Consider the following 18,045-nt stretch of genomic DNA (forward strand, 5'->3'; position numbering starts at 1 on the left):
TACAAGTAAACCACTGAAGGTTAACTCTGAACATAATTGATCTTACTTGGACCCTTAACAAAATGAAGGAAATTCCAGATTAAAAACAACAACAAAAACCTATCAGAATGATTCCTGCATACTCTTATCTGATCTGACATTTCCCCATGACTAGGATATGCCAAACTTTATCCAGTCGCTGCTTTCCAACAACCAAATGAGCCATCTTGTAATTATGTGCAATAATGAATTCAGGAGCCATTAAGAGATAGTTTAAACTAGTAAGAGGTGTTATAATGCCTTTTAGATCAATCAAAGAGGAGGCACAAAAGCAAGTCAACTATAAACCGAGCACCCTAAAATTGGAGTTATTTTCTGAAGACTATCTTACCAGAAAACTGAAGTTATGCAGCACACTACCCCAGTATTCCTATGAAAATCGGAACATGCCTAATGCAGATAAAGTTATGTGCAATATCCAGTTCTGTGGAGTGGGGCTGGGACATAAGAAGAAAAGCATGAAATTCCACTGGACTAGTGAAAGCTTTGAGGATGCTTGAAGTAGCTCTTACAATCCTGGTCTGCATTTATTCTTCTACATGACAGAAGAGTATGATACTCTCTAGGTGTCATTGGAAAATAGAGTTGGGACTCCAACAATGTCTGCAGGGCACCACAATCAGCTTTTGCTGATTGTTCTACATTTCCCAAAGTTGAAAAAAGTTCTGATTCGAATCTGAAGCAATACAAGGGTCAATATTTCTTCACCCTGTGCTAACGACTCAGCCCAGCTCATTCTAAGCACATGCTCAATTTGAGACAATATATCTAGCTATGAAAATAAAAGAAAATAAAGCAAACATGACTGAATAAGTTGTTAACTTGTGAAGATGAATCTCAAGGGAAAAAACCTTGGCATCTTGCATTTATTTTCATCGTATCTTAACTAAAGTTTATAATAAAATATTATCACTCAAAAGACGAAATGGGTTGATTTTTGGGGGGAAAGGGAGGAAAATACATCTCATTCTCCTGAGCTTAGATATTTAGTTTATTTAGGCTTAACTGTAAGGAAACTAGAAACAGGTTTCAAAGAGCTTCCTCTCTCTTCTGCAAGTAAAGAGACTCTTTGCACATTACTCTTTCAGGTGGACACCTCAAGTGCACACCTAAAAATGTAAACTGTGAATGTGAAAAACAGGTGCTCAAAACTACACATGTAATACGCATACACTCAGGGGAGACCAAGGGTTGGCTATGGCTTCCTGTTGAGCAGATACTCTGAAGCAAACCTGGGGTGGTGGCTGTGTGATATAGAAAATATTCTCATTTTTAAGGTGAATCAGAATGTATTTCTCATTTTAATTTTTTTAGCTAACTCCGCAAGTAATACTGTAGACAAAGGAGGTCACTAATTAAATCTAACATTGGTAACAAATTTACCATGTGATTTTAGGCAGGCCCTTATTATCTCAGTCCCATCACCCATCATAGTAAGAATTATTGTGTTCATGTATACGAAAGAGCCAGCTACTTTGAATACTGTCCTTAAAATATGCTACAAAATGTTGTTCGGACAGAGGCAAACAGTCTTAAATCTGAAGAGGCTAAGGATTTAATTCAGCAGAAAATTCTAGAACCTTAGATGTTCCAACAATATTTATGGAAACAAGCTCCATTTCAATCTCTGAATACTTATTTCATCCATAAGTAACAGGTGCCTTCTGATGCCATGTCAAAAGGATTTTTTTATGGTTTAAGTTCTAAAATAAAATATGAAATCACAAAAACCACATACCTAAAAATCTTGCTATTTTCCATATTCAATTTTTAACAAATCAAAATTAAAAGTAAAGAGCCTCAGGAATTGAGCTATAAAGGAAGCATATCTGGAGAATCAAAATTCATGATAAGAAATTCATTTCTACTTCCTCTTTATTAAAAAATATATTCAAGTAATGTAGGTAAAGGTAAAGGACCCCGGACAGTTAAGTCCAGTCAAATTTGACTATGCAATGAAAGTTTTTCCAGATATCTGTAATTTTAGAAGGCTTTGGATTACTTTAGTACTTTGTGTGAATTGCAAGTATTCAAGAAGGCCATATTCTGCAATCCATAGAATAGTATGTTACTCTTTATATAAAAACTTTCTTTAAGAACAGGTAGCTAGCCATGTTGGTCTGCCGTAGTCAAAACAAAATAAAAAAATTCCTTCTAGTATGTCCTTAGAGACCAACTAAGTTTGTTATTGGTATGAGCTTTTTTTATTTTGTTTCTCTTTATTTATTTTTTCATTTTTTTTCATTTTTTTTCGTTTCTCTTTAAGAAGTATTTGTTCATTCAAATAGAACCCTTATACAACTGCCTTAGAGCTGGTATGAAACTTGTAATTTGGGGGGAGGAATGAAAATGAGGACTGTACCCATATTGAAATATACAGTACCTGAAAACACTATAAAATAGTCCAACCATCTCCTACATAAACAACCATCTCCTACACACACAATGTTCAGTGCTTTCAGAGAGGTTTCTGTATATTTTATATGTTCTGAGAAGCAGGGCTTTTTTTTCAGCTGGAACTCACTGGATCTCAATTCCAGCACCTCTCAAGGTAGGTGCCATTGCCATTATAAGAGAACAAGGGAGGCATTCATGGTGAGTTCTGACTCCTCTTTTTCTAGAAAAATAGCAGTACTGAAAAGCACATTGTTTCATCCCCAGGGAAACAGTATTTTATACCTAGAACACACCTGCTTCAGATTTTTACACGTAAGTTAAGCAGTAAACTCCTACTTTGCAGTTACTGGGGGTATTTCAAAAGGCATTGTGCCCATCAGCAATAGTCCCAACAATTTCTTTTATCCAAAAGGAAATCTAGTCATGGCGCAATCCTCCTCAAGAAAGTGATATGCATCCCTTAGTACTTTCCTACATGCTACACACATATCCACACATACACTAAAATCACAAATAAGCTCTCAAAGTAACAAGGATCCAGTTTTAATTATTTCTTTAAAGGTTTATGGTTTATTCCAGTTCATAATGGCTTTGGCTATGATTCTAAGAAATACATTTTATTTGACTTGGAAACAGTTTTTCTCGAAAGGAGTGGAACTTCCATGTAAATGGAGAGGTAAATGGAGTTAATAAAACATGTGGTTTTTAGTAAGCAGAGTTGTTCAACTGTTCAATGTTTGAAGGATAGCAACTTTCCTTTAATATATTGATGGTTGTGCTCCTCTACGTGCAACTCCCCTTTCCTTACATGTCTGCAGAGAACACCACTATAGAAATTTCAACTGTGCACGAACGTCCTTGCTCTAACTTGACAAAACACAGTATTTTACATTATTATGCTTCCAGTCTAGAAGGCGAACAAGAGGGAGGAGAATTTGTTCTGGAGAAGGGAGCCTGCAACTCTGCTCCTGAACCGCTATTAAGAGATCACCTGTGTTATATCTGCACTTGGGATAGGTCCCCTTGTTTGGAGAGCACAGAAATCTACTGATTTCAAAGATTCTCCCTCTCCCCTAGTCTAGTAAGCATATTTGTACATGAAATTTATGAGTAACTATTTGGCAAAACTAGGGATGCGGGTGGCGCTATGGGTTAAACCACAGAGCCTAGGACTTGCCGATCAGAAGGTCGGCGGTTCGAATCCCTGCAATGGGGTGAGCTACCGTTGCTCGGTCCCTGCTCCTGCCAACCTAGCAGTTCAAAAGCACATCAAAGTGAAGTAGATAAATAGGTACCGCTCCAGCGGGAAGGTAGGCGTTTCCGTGCGCTGCTCTGGTTCGCCAGAAGCGGTTTAGTCTTGCTGGCCACATGACCCGGAAGCTGTACGCCAGCTCCCTCAGCCAATAAAACGAGATGAGCGCCACAACCCCAGAGTCAGCCACGACTGGACCTAATTGGTCAGGGGTTCCTTTACCCTTTATTTGGCAAAGTTACTTTGCACGCGCACACGCACGCACACACTTAAAAAAACACACACTAATAAATACACATTTAGGTTATATTTAAAAGAAAAATCAGTTTTATGTTACAAAATCAGATCCAAAACAAAATGTGGCCTGGATTTAGCACCCTAATCAGCCCTATTCTCTTTCCTCTCTCTGCCTGTCACTCCCATTTCAGGACTCGACTTTTTCACTCCCTGCCTCCTATTTCACAGCTCTCACTCATTCCCTGTTCTCTGTCATCTCTCTGCTGTGACTGGTCTTGCTGCCACATAGGAACCTCTGCTCCCATCATCTCTCCTGCTTCCATCCTGTAAGCTGTCTCTCCTTTCCAGCTCTCCTCTGCTCGCTAGGCTCTTTCCCTCCCCCTTCATTTCTTGTTCTTCCATTGCCACTGTCCTCTCGGCTGTCTTCTCTTCTGAGCTCCTGTCCTTTCAGCTTAACAGCACCAGGAAGAATTAAATGCCTCTCTGGGTTGCACATGCAATTGCTGTTCATTGCTCCACCCCTCTCCCTCGTGTAACTGCAGGCATGCACAATCTTCCTGGGTTTTGTTTATTTGCGGGGGAAGATTTGCCCCCTATGGTTTTGTAAAAATATTTAATGGTGCCTTGGGATTCGCCTGGTAGTCCCACATTGGCTACAAAGCTGAAGGCATGCTGTGACAGAGTATATCAGTGATATATGGTCACTATGTACAATCAAGACTAGCAAATGAATTTACACGAAGACATCTACTGTGGGGTGAGGAAATAATATTTTAATCTTCTGTTTGGTTTCATTCTCCTTTCATCACTGGTGCCCTGAATCTATAATACCTACAGAGTACCGTATTTTTCACTCTATAAGACGCACCAGACCACAAGACGCACCTAGTTTTTGGAGGAGGAAAACAAGGAAAAAAAAATATTCTGAATCTCAGAAGCCAGAACAGCAAGAGGGATCGCTGCACAGTGAAAGCAGCAATCCCTCTAGCTGTTCTGGCTTCTGGGATAGCAGCGCAGCCTGCATTCGCTCCATAAGACGAAAAAGTGAGTCTTATAGAGCAAAAAATACGGTAGTTGTTTGCTGGCTGAGTACATCTTAACATCTTTTAGTCTGCAATCAACAAAAGCATTTACAAATGGGAAGCAAGTCCTCATTGCAATTCCATGCTTGTTTGAGAGTAATAAATGTCAATCATAACCTTGTGCTTCACATCACAGCTGTCCTTCATTCTCTGTGTCTCTTTTATAATAAAAAATAAATGATTCCTAAAAGCATCACGAGACATATAATTTCTCAGCAATCGTTGACGTTGCAATCCTATGCATGTCTACCCAATTGCAGGTTCCACTGCGTTAAAAAGGACTTACTCCTAGGTAACTGTGTATAGGATTATAGCCTAAGTCTCCTACAGAAGATCTTTAACTGCACCGTATTCAGTCTTAATTGTAAATTAATTCCATATACTAGATATTCAATCTTAAGCATTTTAGCTTTAAAAAATGCTACATAAAGTGTAAACACAGACAACTGCAGCTCTTCAGGACTTACAAATCAAAACAATATTTTCACTTAAAGCAGTATTTTTAATCCTGCCTTCTGGTGGTAGAGACACAGTAATAAAAGCACAGTTTTGGCACAAAGGTATGCTACATTGTGAATGTACAGTAAACAATTTTACTGTCTAGCTAATAATAATGATTGTGGTGAAGTCATAGGTTGCGATTTTTAGTGTTGTATTAAGCAGCTACAATACAAAATTTGAGCAAATCAGAAGCTGCAGTAACATTATGCAACCATACATTTATTAGGTTTTCCGTTCCCATTTGACATCAGGTAAAATTGTTCAAGCAAAAATTAATATGCAACAAGAACATTTTATCAATCTGAAGTTACACTCAAAAGGCAAGGCATAATCACACTTCCAAATTAATTGTATTTTTAATAAAGCCATATTGCTGCATTGTAAGTTTTAAAGAACTACAAGAAAACAGCTTTTGCAAGCATGTGAATATAAAGCTGAGTTCTTCATTTACCTTCTGTAACTGCTGCTAAAGCCTTTACCTCGTGGTGAAGGGCCATGTACGAATCTACATGTGTTCCCATAGAGGCAGTTGCCAGTCTTCAGCCAGTTACGGCACTGTGTCTAAGAGACAGACATTACTGGGTGAATTTCAAACTAATTTTGGAAGTACTGCTTGTGTGAAAATTCACAAAACAAATAATTCCACATATTATTCCCACCCAACAGTAACTTGATGAAAATCAATAGTCTTAGATCTGATAGTGATCCTTTATGAGACTGTGGATTATCCCAAGACATTTCAAAATGCATTTTCATTAACTACACTGCCTCGCCACATCTCTTCACCAACTAAGGGTCAAAGTCGCACTTTACCTTGATACGTAATGCAGGTGAAGACATTTCTTTTCTCCAGGCCCTTAAATGGTTTTCAGCATTTTTAACAACCTTAGTTCATTTTATCAGCCAGTGTTTTAATATTGTGTATTGGTGTTGTTTAATCTGATAGGGATTTCTGCTTTTATATATGTGTCTGTGTGCACACGCACACTTGCAGAGATTTGTTCTTAAGTTGTTGACGTATGTAGTTTAGTCATGATTTTGTCCTCCAAAGTTGCTTAGCTGTATGGTGCTTATCTCATCTAAATAGTAGGAGGCCTCATAACAGGCTTTTTAAATAGGTGATTCATAAATTTAATGTGTACTACCTCAGATGTGAAGTGTGCATGTAAACACTTTCTTGTGTGTGTGTGTCTCTTTTTTCTGATGACCAATCATCTACTTTAAAAGAAGCAAGTACAATTCATCCATGCACACATCCCATCCCACAGGGTATGGGTACATTTTGAACAAAAAAGCAAAAATAAATAAATCGTTCTCAATACTTATAGCACTCAACAGATCTGAGAAATGGCACTGAGAACAAATTGCCGTCTTGCCACACCCCCTAGAAGGGTCCTTCAACTGTTAACTCCCTGCATAATTCAGACTATAGGCCACAGGAATAAACAAGGTGCAGTACATCAAGGGAACCTGCAGAAGAGGAATGTCTAAATGGTTGCAGCCATGAAGCCAAGCTGCACTAAACAGGGCAAGACAACACCACCACTACCTTAACAAGTCTGTAGCCAATCTCGCTTGGGGGAAATGTATTCTCTATTCCACACATGGATACCGTATCATGAAATCAAAAGTTATCCACAGATTCTCCCCAGGAAATATCATAAGAGAGTGCAAGCCAATTTGGATTTAGCATTCCTTGCTTAGTAAATCATAATTTATTAAGCCGGGGAAAACATCAGCTCCACATGGCCATCTTCTCTCATCACATGGTGTTGCAAATGGGACAGATTCTGGTTTAAGACCCTGATCCTAACATTAAACCCACAGTGCCCATTTTGGATGCAATGAGGATCTGTACGTTAGTTTAATCAGGGCAGCAGCACCAAAGTTGACACATGGAGAAATGAGCACATGGGCCCAACACTCTTCCCATCTCCCTGAGCCGTATTTAGAAAGCCAACAATGTTACTTCGGAACATGGCTCTGTCCATTCCACCCAGCCTCATCTCTGGTTGTGCCATGCTCCAATGCCCCCAGCATAATAATCCACAAGGCATCCAACTGCAATAAGAAAGCCTTCATAAACTCCCTCAACTGAGGGAAGTGAAACACTATTCCCAAACATGTCTGCTCTACGAGAGGAGAGGCTACATTAAATACAAATAATACTTTTCAACTCACCTCTGCAGTACTTCCAGTGCTGGGTCCAAGTCTTTCAAATACACTGGGTCTTCTGGATGTGCTATCAGATATGGTCTTGGTATTTTCCACTGTGACCTTCCTTCTAATTTTTGACATTTTGTACTACTTCAACCAAAAAAAAAAGCAACACTGTAAAATTCTCAAGCTGATCTATTGCAACTGAACTCATAGAAAAAATCATCTTCAGGAGTTTCTGCAGAAATCAAAGCAACAAATACTGGGTTGTATTCAAGATGAATTATTATGATTTTTATTTCATACTAGTTATGACCAGGGCCCATGTTTATGCTATGTTTTGGCTTCTTTATCCTTCCTTCACTATCATCTCAAATAATATCAACTCTAAGTGGCACCAAAAACAGACTTATAAAGCTAGACTTTTTCCCTTTCCTAAACAATAATTATATCTGTAGCAGCAACCAAAAGTATTGCTGGCATCAGATACCAACATGCCTAGAAAAATAATGCCAAATAGATCAGTCTTTGTGTCACAGTAGTTTTTCTGAATCTGTAAACAATAGCAAACAAATCAATACCAATGTTCGTAATGTAATCCACTGTTCTGGGTGGCTTCTTTCAGAGATAAGATGGGCTGCTTCTCCTTTGAGCTACACGATCCATTTGGGACAGATGTCAGATCCCAGCCAAAAATATAATTGTGGAACCTACTTGTGCTCAAATGTATCCAAAAAGCCCTATTTAGCAGCCAACTGTGATACTAATGCAATTTAGACCCATTTGTAAGATGAACTGTGTTCTTGATCTGTGTAATTCAAGCCAAGTGGCACTCATCTTTTTCCGAGTATGATAATCACATCAAAAGTTTGCATATTTTCTCACTAAGTTCTGGTGCATGCTAATTTATAGGACTGGTTTTTCCAGGGGAAAGGCTTTCATTTTATAATCTTAATAACTGAAATTGCAAATCCAGCATGTAACCAACACATCTGTTCCACTGATGGGAAAATTGCAGCTCAGGGAGCAGGATGGCAAAGGAGCAACTGTTTTCAAACTGAGAAGTCATTAAGTGAATAGCATAAGGAATACTTAACAATAAATTGAAACAATCCCGTTGTCAGGAGGGAAGATGAAATGGACACCAACATTTCAGGCCCAAGATGGCAATTGCCAGGAAGGCTTCAGGTTAATCTATCCAATGTTTTCTCACTGAGGTAAGAGGCAACTACTGTGAATGAAGCTTGTCCACTATATTTTTTGTTGAAGTAATTGCAGATGAAAGTAATATTATACGAGGGGCATTGCTATCGGTGAGCCTGTTGTTGGATATCATGCCATACCAGTATCAGCACAGCAAATATGTATTCGTCTCTCACAAGTCAATGGCTGTGTTTGCCTCCTGCAACAGGAGGCCCTTCCTTCAAATGCATTCTCCAACCAGTGAAACAGAAGCAACCTTGCTTACAGAATGTGAGTAGTGAGAAGACAGACTGGTCCTGGTTCAGGCAACATACTACAGTGGTACCTCTAGTTGCGTTCTGCTCTTGTTACGGAGCAGAAGCAGGCGCAGAAGCACTTGATCGTGCCACACACATGCGCGGAAGAGGCACTCTAGTTGTGGACTTTTCGGGGTGAGAACGGCACCCCAAAGAGGATTAAGTCTGCAACTAGAGGTACCACTGTACATTCAAATCTTGGCTTACCTGGCTACAGTAGCAAAAAAGGACTGGGGAGGAGTAAAGCAACTGCAAGCAGAGACCATTCATGCAATCTTGCTAAGCCAAGGTTCAACTCGGTATGTCATGGCTCCTAGCATTCCTATCACATTCTCTAACACTGGAATCTATAGCAAGATAGCAAACATGGCCCCCTCCCGATGTTGTTTGACTATAACGACCACCATCTATTACCTACTCTAGCTGAGGCTGAAGGGAGTTGTGGTCAGGGCTTTTTTCCAGCTGGAACTCACCGGAACTTAGTTCTGGCACCTCTCAGGTGGGTGCCATTGCCATTATAAAAGAACAAGGGAGATGTCTATGGTGAGTTTAGGCACCTCTTTTTCTAGAAAAATAGCACTGGTTGTAGTCCAACATCTGGAGAGCATCACACTGTCTATCCCTCACTTGTAATGTATGGTAGAGGATCTCATTTTAGAACAACAGGGTAGGTTCCAGGTATTTTCCAGAATATACATTTGCCTTAAGATTTTTCAGGGGGGAAATGAAGGCATTCTAGTCATCTTAAAAAAATAATATACAATATTGATTTTAAATTTTGTATTGTAACCTCTCCTGTTATCTAAGCTGACCTTATGCTCATTAAGTTGCTATGCAATTTATGAAATAATTCATTTCTAAAATGGGGGGGGGGGAGATACATGGAAAGGTACAGTTTGCTTTCCTTTATCATGATGCAGCCTCCAAATGCAGCTTTGATTCAAATGTATAAAGCAGTAACATAGGCCCTACTCTTCAATATTCCAACCTCCTTCGCTTGCCCCAAATTTTAATGGTTTAGTGTAGAACAGCCCCATTTTCAGAACTTACTAGGAATCAGTGGGCCTTAAACAATATGTACTCAATTTCAGTGGTCTCTGTGGTCTGAAAATACCATCACCAGCTGTCAAGCCAACACAGGACTCTGGGCATCATCCAGTCAAGTCTCACAAATTCCTACAAGGTTTGGAGCTCCTTCCAAAACAATTTGTTTGCCATCACAGAATTGTAGATTTGGAAGGGAACCTTACGGTCACCTAGCTCAACCCCCTGCAATGCAGGAATTTCAATAATCCAAAAATAGTGGCACTTATCTTTTTTAAAAAATAAAATTGGTCCATCACAACTTCAATAGGCTGCTTATTTTATTTATATCCCAACCTTCAACAAATTGTCAAGGCGACTTATAATATGGATGGGGAACCTGGGACTCTTCCAATGTTGAAAGACTACAACCCTTTATCAGCCCATGCCATACACTTGGGAAGAGAAGTTACAGTTTAAATATGCCATTTTCAACAAGATGAAAATAGGAAGGCCACTTCATGAATCAACCCTACTTCATTTAGCCTTCATTTTCCAACAATCTGGAGAAATATTATTCTAGCCTGGGGCCCTGCAACCAAATGGTGCAGTGGATGTTGGCAGCGTTTCCCCTTCCATTTTTCACCTTTGGATTTTGGGTGGACACACAGGTGACCAGCTACATTAAATTATTTGGATTGTTCAATGATTTATGTGGACACCCACCCCCCCTCTTTCATCTCTGGGGACATTTAAGAATAGCTTTTCAGTGTGGACCAGAAAGTGACTTACATATACAGTAAGGTGGTTCTTTCTACCCAATCAAAGTGTGTGTGTGTTTGTAGATACAGTGGACACTTGGCTTCCAAACGTGATCTGTGCGGGATGCAATGTTAGCAATCCGCAGCATTCGCAACCCGCGATTTAGTGCTTTTGTGCATGCGCCGAAACCCGGAAGTAACCTGTTCCAGTACTTCCGGGTTTCGGTGGTCCGTAACATGAAAAAACGCAACCTGAAGTGTCTGTTACCCGAGGTATGACTGTATAGATATGTAAATAATATAATCTGTCTTACTGTCTTACTAGATATGTAAATAAAACAATCTGTCTTACTGTATCAGCAATCAATTCTATTTCCCCCTCACTCAGCCAACATTCAATGTTATGAGGCTGGCAGGCTAGGGGGAGAGGACTATACACCCTTATAATTTTTCCTGCAGATATTTTTGTGCATGTGCATATGTTCATGGTTACCCCTAAGGTGACAAGCAAGCAAGAGAAGTGCCGTCAATATGGTTCTGGCTGCAAAAGTACAAGTAAGCTTTAATTACTATCAGTATATGGTTATTTTAAAAAAACCAAACATATGGGATTCTCAAGCAAGTATAGTGGTACTTCGGGTTAAGTATTTAATTCGTTCCGGAGGTCTGTTCTTAACCTGAAACTGTTCTTAACCTGAAGCACCACTTTGGCTAATGGGGCCTCCTGCTGCCACCGGAGCACGATTTCTGTTCTCATCCTGAAGAAAAGTTCTTAACCTGAAGCACTATTTCTGGGTTAGCAGAGTCTGTAACCTGAAGCGTATGTAACCCGAGGTACCACTGTATACCAGTTTTAAAAATTCCTTTGATCTAGAGACCTGAAATTTGTTGGCTGTCAGAAAATAATATTATGTTTCTTGTTTTACTATTGTTTTAACAATAGCTACCACAGCGCTGTATACTAGTTAGTTCAATTCTGAATACAAGTTCAAACTATGGCTGGATAAAATTGATTCCGACTGGACACTGTTCAATGTTCTACAAGTGGACTTCCACTTGCACAACAGAAATTCTCCTTCCATTCCTCCCTTTTCAGCACCCCCTCCCATCTTAATATGCTCAGTGGAATCTCCTAACACTCTGGAACAAATCTGGGGGGCAGATGGGGGCTGGCAAATCCATTCTACCAATTGTGTCCTTTCCACTGACAAGACAGACACTGCTGCATATCACCCATTAGGGTTCCACACGTATAAAACACAGAACTGGTAAGTATATCTCACACACTGAATACTTAAAATGTGCCTGTTTATTTTTAAAAATATTGCTGACATACTTATTTAAACTATTGCTAGAAACAATATCAGACTATTTTCAACTGCATTTTTCTCCTTATCTCCCTTTCATCATATCCAAAGACTGTTTCACAAAACTAGGTATTTAATCACCATAACTAATTACAAAACTTCCTGTGCAGACATGAAGAGTACATGTGTATAAAAAAATAGGTCATGTAGTGTTTTTTGCAGGCTTCCTAACTGGATCATGGTGCTAGTCTTTGAAGGCAGTTATAGATCTAAATTTTCTCAACACTCTAATGAAAGTACAATTCACAGAGTTATTGGGGGGAGGGGGAACCATAATAGGCAAACATAAAACATAAACTATGTAGCATATATATGTTCAGAAAGCACCTCTTACATGAGAATTGCACGGGGCCAGGAGCTTGAAGACAATTTCAAATCCTAGGTCAATATGTAAAATTTACAAAAATATGAAATCCATGGGAGAGGGGGGAAATGGGTCCCCTTTTTAGTAGGGGGTGGAAATTTTGGGACTAAATCTATGCAATAATTTCTTATCAAATGTAAACTTATTTTACATTAAAACGTATTGTGTTTTAACACAAAATGCATTGTGTATAACTTAACTGCATCCTTTAGTGCATTTATGAAATACACATAGCAATCCTATGCACACTTACTCAGAAGTGAGACCCACTCTATATATTGTACCTTACTATTGGGTATGCTTGCATAGTACGTAAGGATAAGTTGTTTCAGGGGAGCAAGAAACTACAACAAGGAAGGGGTTAAGTCAAATGGACTGCATACATGCATTTAGTATCTCTAAACTAAGGACTCAGCTACACTGGTAGAGAGAAAACGCTTTATATGCGTTATAATACTGTGAAACCAGATGGCGCTGATGTCTTTTGTCAACAGGATTTCCATTATGAAATTTAAAATGTGTTTAACTTAATCACTTTTTTGATGTGTCTAGATCCAACCTAGATCAAAAGTCACCAGTAGAAGGCAAGAAGCAATTCACAAGTAATGAAGGCCCTATATACTCTTCTCATAAAGACGGCAGAATCTTATAGGTGCAGAATGTATCTCAGATTTGAATTTTGTGTATGTTTTCAGTATACACAAGAATTATAATTCTCTGATGCTTTATGCAGATTGTATGGGGGTGGTGTTTGTTATTTATTAAATTTCTATACCACCCTTCATCCACAGATTGAAGGGCAGTTTAAAATATAAAAACACAAAAATACATATCGTAATAGCAAACAATAACAATATCCACCCTTCACCAGTTTCAAAGATCTTTTATGAAAATCTTTATACTACATATTCCAAAAGAAAAAAAAATGCAAATGAGAAGTTATCACTATTCCCCAAAAATTCCAGTTATTTTTTTCGGGGGGAAATTAAAGTCTTTGGGAAAGAAACCAATTTTCCCACCCATAATTTCCCCCACTTTGCTTTCCCAATGCCATCTGGTGTATCAGAATCAAATTTCTAAGAATTTCAGCAACCAAATATACTCCTCTTTTCTATTTCCACCACCACGTGGAATCGCCATGTGGTAACACTTACTTCCTTTTCTATGAAAAATGAAACAGTCTCACATTCACTGTCCTAGAGAACGGTATTTTCACACTTCCTACCCTAATGGAACACTTCATGCACCAATTTTCTTGTGAGAATTCCCTTCATGTGCAAACAGTTCTAGGGAACACATTTTGGGGTGAATTCCCAGTTCACACAAGGCACCTCTGGAAATGCCAACATATATGTTATCAAGGAAAATTGGCACTGGTGGTGGGTGAACTGTATTTCAGGCAATTTATGCACTAATACTGAACTTCTCACCAAGAAACCTCCAGAGTTCTTAGGAACACAGTTACTATTATTCATACCAGCTTCTACTCAAGAGTTTATACTCATTGATAGGACAAACACAGGATCAACCTCACATGCTTCAACTGTGGGCTAATAAATCCAAAACAGCCAATTCCCTCACACTGCAGTTACATTTTCCTGCAATTTTTATTACGTTCATAATATTTATTAGATCTATATGCCACCCTTCTTCGTAAGATCTCAGGGCAGTTCAGATAATATGAATGTGAAGGGTACCTTTAAAAAAACGTAACCTTTTGCTACTCCTCTGTATCCTGTTTGTGGTTTTCTATGGATGTTTTAAGAGTAACTGCTGAATTTAGCTCTTTTGAAATAAAAGACTGCCAGCAAGATGCATTGTAATAAGGAGTTTTCCTTATTATTATTACAGCCTAAATATTGGGGCAAACCATTTGTATTTGCTTGTTACCAAAGTCAGAACTAGGATCCACAGCAACTTCTTATAAAAAGAAGCATTGTTAACTTTTTTTTTCCAAATTTCAGTAGGACTGAGTATGGGTTCTTTTAGTCAAACTGGATGGTAGAACAGCAGCAACTTAAGAAAGGGAGTTGGTGTACCGTGGAACATGCACCAACTGAATAAAGCATGCTCTGAACAGATTCAAATGACTTAAGACTGCAATTTTGCATACTTACCGAGAAGTAAGGATTTCTGAGTAAGCATACACAAAACTGCAGTTCCATACACTTACCTGGAGTAAACCTCACTTAACACAGTGAGACTTGATTTCAAGAAAACATGTACTAGCTTGTGCTGCACAGTTCTAAATCTTTCTGATAAAGTGGTCAGATCAAAAGAAAGCAGGGAATTTCAGCTTCCCACACCAAAAATAAAAAACATTATATCTGACAAAATTTCATTTTCTATATAAATACTAAAAGGCATGGAATCCCTGCTATCCTCCTTTGCATCTGAGCATTCAGAAACAAGGAAATCAGAGGGTAACGAGCAAACATTACATTTAACTTTTTACCACTGCTTAGTCTACAAAGCTAAAAATAAATACTACTTTACCACAAAACTAATGTTGCAGTTCTGTGTACGCCGACTTGAAAATATGTCAGAACTGATTTAGTAGTCCTAGCAATATATCTTTACTCAGAGGAGATGAATGCCACTATAGCTATGGTGGAAGAATAGTGGTAGATAAACCTTTTCATAAAGACAGCATCACGTGTTTTCCCAAATATACTCAGAAAAAGTCCCACTGAAAACAGTGAGGCTTCCTTACAAGTTCATTTGGTTTAGATCTGTCAGTGTCCTGCTAATGTGTTCCAGCGAACGAACCTCTCAGTGGATTCAATGCTGAAATTGATGGTATTTATTTTGGAGTACGGAATCTTTTGGCCCAGAGTGCCAGATTTTTACCTCCCCACACCCCTGTGGGGCAACTTTCACAAGAGGGCATGACCACCACCTGACAGAATGTGACTCACCTGCCTGTCAAAGTAGGCCCTTGGAGTGTGGTCGAAGGAGAATGGTGGGCCAAGACTGGCCCACAGGCCAGAGGTCCTACACCCCTGCTATTCTAACCCTCTTCTAAATAATGCTGTGCCATAAATCCATGAAAACAGATTACAGAGTGCAAAATTAAATGAGGAAACTGTTTCCTTCATATTCTGTGACTTAGCTGGCCACTACCAGAGATGCAATGCTGCACAGAAAAACCCACTGAATCCAGCAGGTTTCTTGGGTTCAGGGAGGCAAAGGAACCCATGCCTCTGGTTCAAAGATCTACTTCAGCATTCGGTTTTCCACACAGTTTTTTACCTGATTCATAGTACAAGTTTATCTTAATTCCCACCCAATATATTTGCAAAAACAAACATATACCCATCACTAAGCATCATGAGATGCAGGGTACCAAATTCTAGAGCACAACTGAACTTTTAAAAAAATTGTTTGCAGTGAATAAACTCTGCACACTCATGGTGTGAGGACTTCAGAGAAGTTATTTAATTTAGGGGTTTATATCCCCATCTCTCAACAACTTGTGCCATTCTGGATGAAATGTTCAAAACATAAGTGCTTTCATAACCACTGTAGCCTGCACAGACCACTCCCAATACTATCTCATACTACACTTATGGCAACGAAAGATTTCTTAATGTACTTTAACGTACAATAGTATTGAAAGTGATTTTCAATCTTGTCCCTCCTTTTTCCATTGCTAGAACTTCAGCTGATTATTAGTTTCATGCAAACACCCATATATGCTGCAATTTTCACAGCAGTCAGCGTCAGTCACAGCAGTCACCTGCTTCTCAATTAACACCCAAGACTTCTTTCCCACTCTTGTCTGTTGCTTCCATCTTCACCACTTGTCCTGTGGGCTTATTCAAGGTCAAAATAGCCCCTGTCCTCATGCTGAAGAGGAGTCGGCATTATTTGTCACCTCACTTGGCTGCTATTTCCTTGTCAACTCACAGCAAGATCCTATACTTGTGCTTTGCCACCAGTGTTAGAAACTCAGATATTTAGACTGGATGCCAAATGACTCCTTAAGCCAGGGTTACAGTCGCCAAAATGGGAAGCCTAGTTGTTACTTGGGAGGCCAGATGGCCCGAAAGTCGTATTTTTCCTTATGACCTTTTGGTTCCTGAAATTCACTGATTGTGCAGGTCAAACAATATTCTACAGGATGTGTTGCTAAGTGTGTGAAAACAGTCAAGATCCAAGGATCCCCAGGCACCCCACACCTGCAGACGGGGGAAGACGCCAGGTGCGATCCTGGCACCCACAGGCATCTTCACTTGGTCGCAAGGTGCAAAATGCCCCAGGGGAATTTCAAACGCTGCTTGCCGCCTCCCCAAGGTGGGATGTGTAAAATTGGCTAAAATAGGTGAATACAGTCATACCTTGGGATACATATGCTTCAGGATAAGTATTTTAGGGTTGCGCTCCGCGGGGATCCGGAAGTAATGGAGTGCATTATTTCGGGTTTTGCCGCTTGCGCATGCACAGAGGGTCAAAATGACGCCATGCACGCGCATCTTACGTTCTGATCAGGATGCGAACGGGGCACCGGAACGGATCCCGTTCGCATCCCGAGGTACCACCGTACAGTGGAACCTCGGGCTGCAAACATGATCCGTGCGGGAAGCACATTCACAACCCACACTGTTCGCAACCTGCAGCGCTGCATTTGCGCGTGCACGGGTCACGATTTGGCACTTCTGCGCATGCGCAAAGAGCGCCGAAACCCGGAAGCAACCCGTTCTGGGTTTGGTGTGGTGCACAACCCGAAATTGCGTAACCCGAAGCATCAGTAACCCGAGGTACCACTGTAAATAGAAGTGGACGGGATAACTGCTGGGCGGGGATGATTACTGCTGCTCCTTCGTAAGAGTTGGAAGGGACCAACCAGGAACCTTTTGCCCCATATGGGTCTCGAACCCTCGAGATTAAGAGTCTCCTGCTCTACCGAGTTACCTCAGGCCTACAAAATATAAAAATGAGGGTGAAATAACTGGCCCTCCCCTCCCCCCCCCCACGGCCCAAACGACTCACCTGCTTCCTCCGCCCCCGGCCTGCTCCTCCTCCCCGCCGCCGCCACCGCCGCCGCCGCACAGGGCGGAGAGGGGGGGAGAGGGCGAGGGAGGAGTCCGTCCTCCCGGGCCTAAGAGCCGCGCCACACGGGGAGGAAAGCGGGGAGCAGGCCTTGCTCCGGCTGCCGCCGCTTCAGCAGCAGCAGCACCACGACGGCGGCGGCGACGACGACGCCCTCTTCCCCTTCACGGCCCTATTCGCCTGAGGGGGAAAAAAAAAATCACCACAGCGCAGGAAGCCCACTGCCCCCTCCCCCCCAAACGGATTCGTTTCCCCACTGCGCCTGCGCGACCAGCCACGGCCGCTCCTCCTCTCGCGGGGCCTCGCTTCTGCCG

The 18,045-nt window shown here is 40.5% G+C and overlaps 1 protein-coding gene across 3 annotated transcripts in view; it reads right to left on the reverse strand.

The window, feature by feature from the left end:
• The window catches only part of ZC3H13 (zinc finger CCCH-type containing 13), a 48,274-nt gene extending 30,301 nt beyond the window's left edge, over positions 1-17,973 (reverse strand). The window contains exons 1-3 of one of the 3 annotated variants that reach the window (XM_081905939.1): positions 17,672-17,973; positions 7,690-7,812; positions 5,960-6,069 (exon numbers count right to left, since the gene is read on the reverse strand). In XM_081905939.1, the coding sequence (XP_081762065.1) occupies positions 5,960-6,069; positions 7,690-7,806 (227 nt within the window). In that variant the 5' untranslated portion in view covers positions 7,807-7,812; positions 17,672-17,973. Of the gene's footprint in view, positions 1-5,959; positions 6,070-7,689; positions 7,816-17,671 lie in introns of all 3 variants that reach the window. The other 2 variants (XM_081905938.1, XM_081905940.1) reach the window with 2 other exon arrangements.
• Between the last annotated feature and the right edge of the window lie 72 nt (positions 17,974-18,045).

The sequence above is a fragment of the Podarcis melisellensis genome (assembly GCF_964234715.1).
Source record: "Podarcis melisellensis genome assembly, chromosome: 3".
In the NCBI taxonomy this organism is placed as follows: Eukaryota; Metazoa; Chordata; class Lepidosauria; order Squamata; family Lacertidae; genus Podarcis; species Podarcis melisellensis.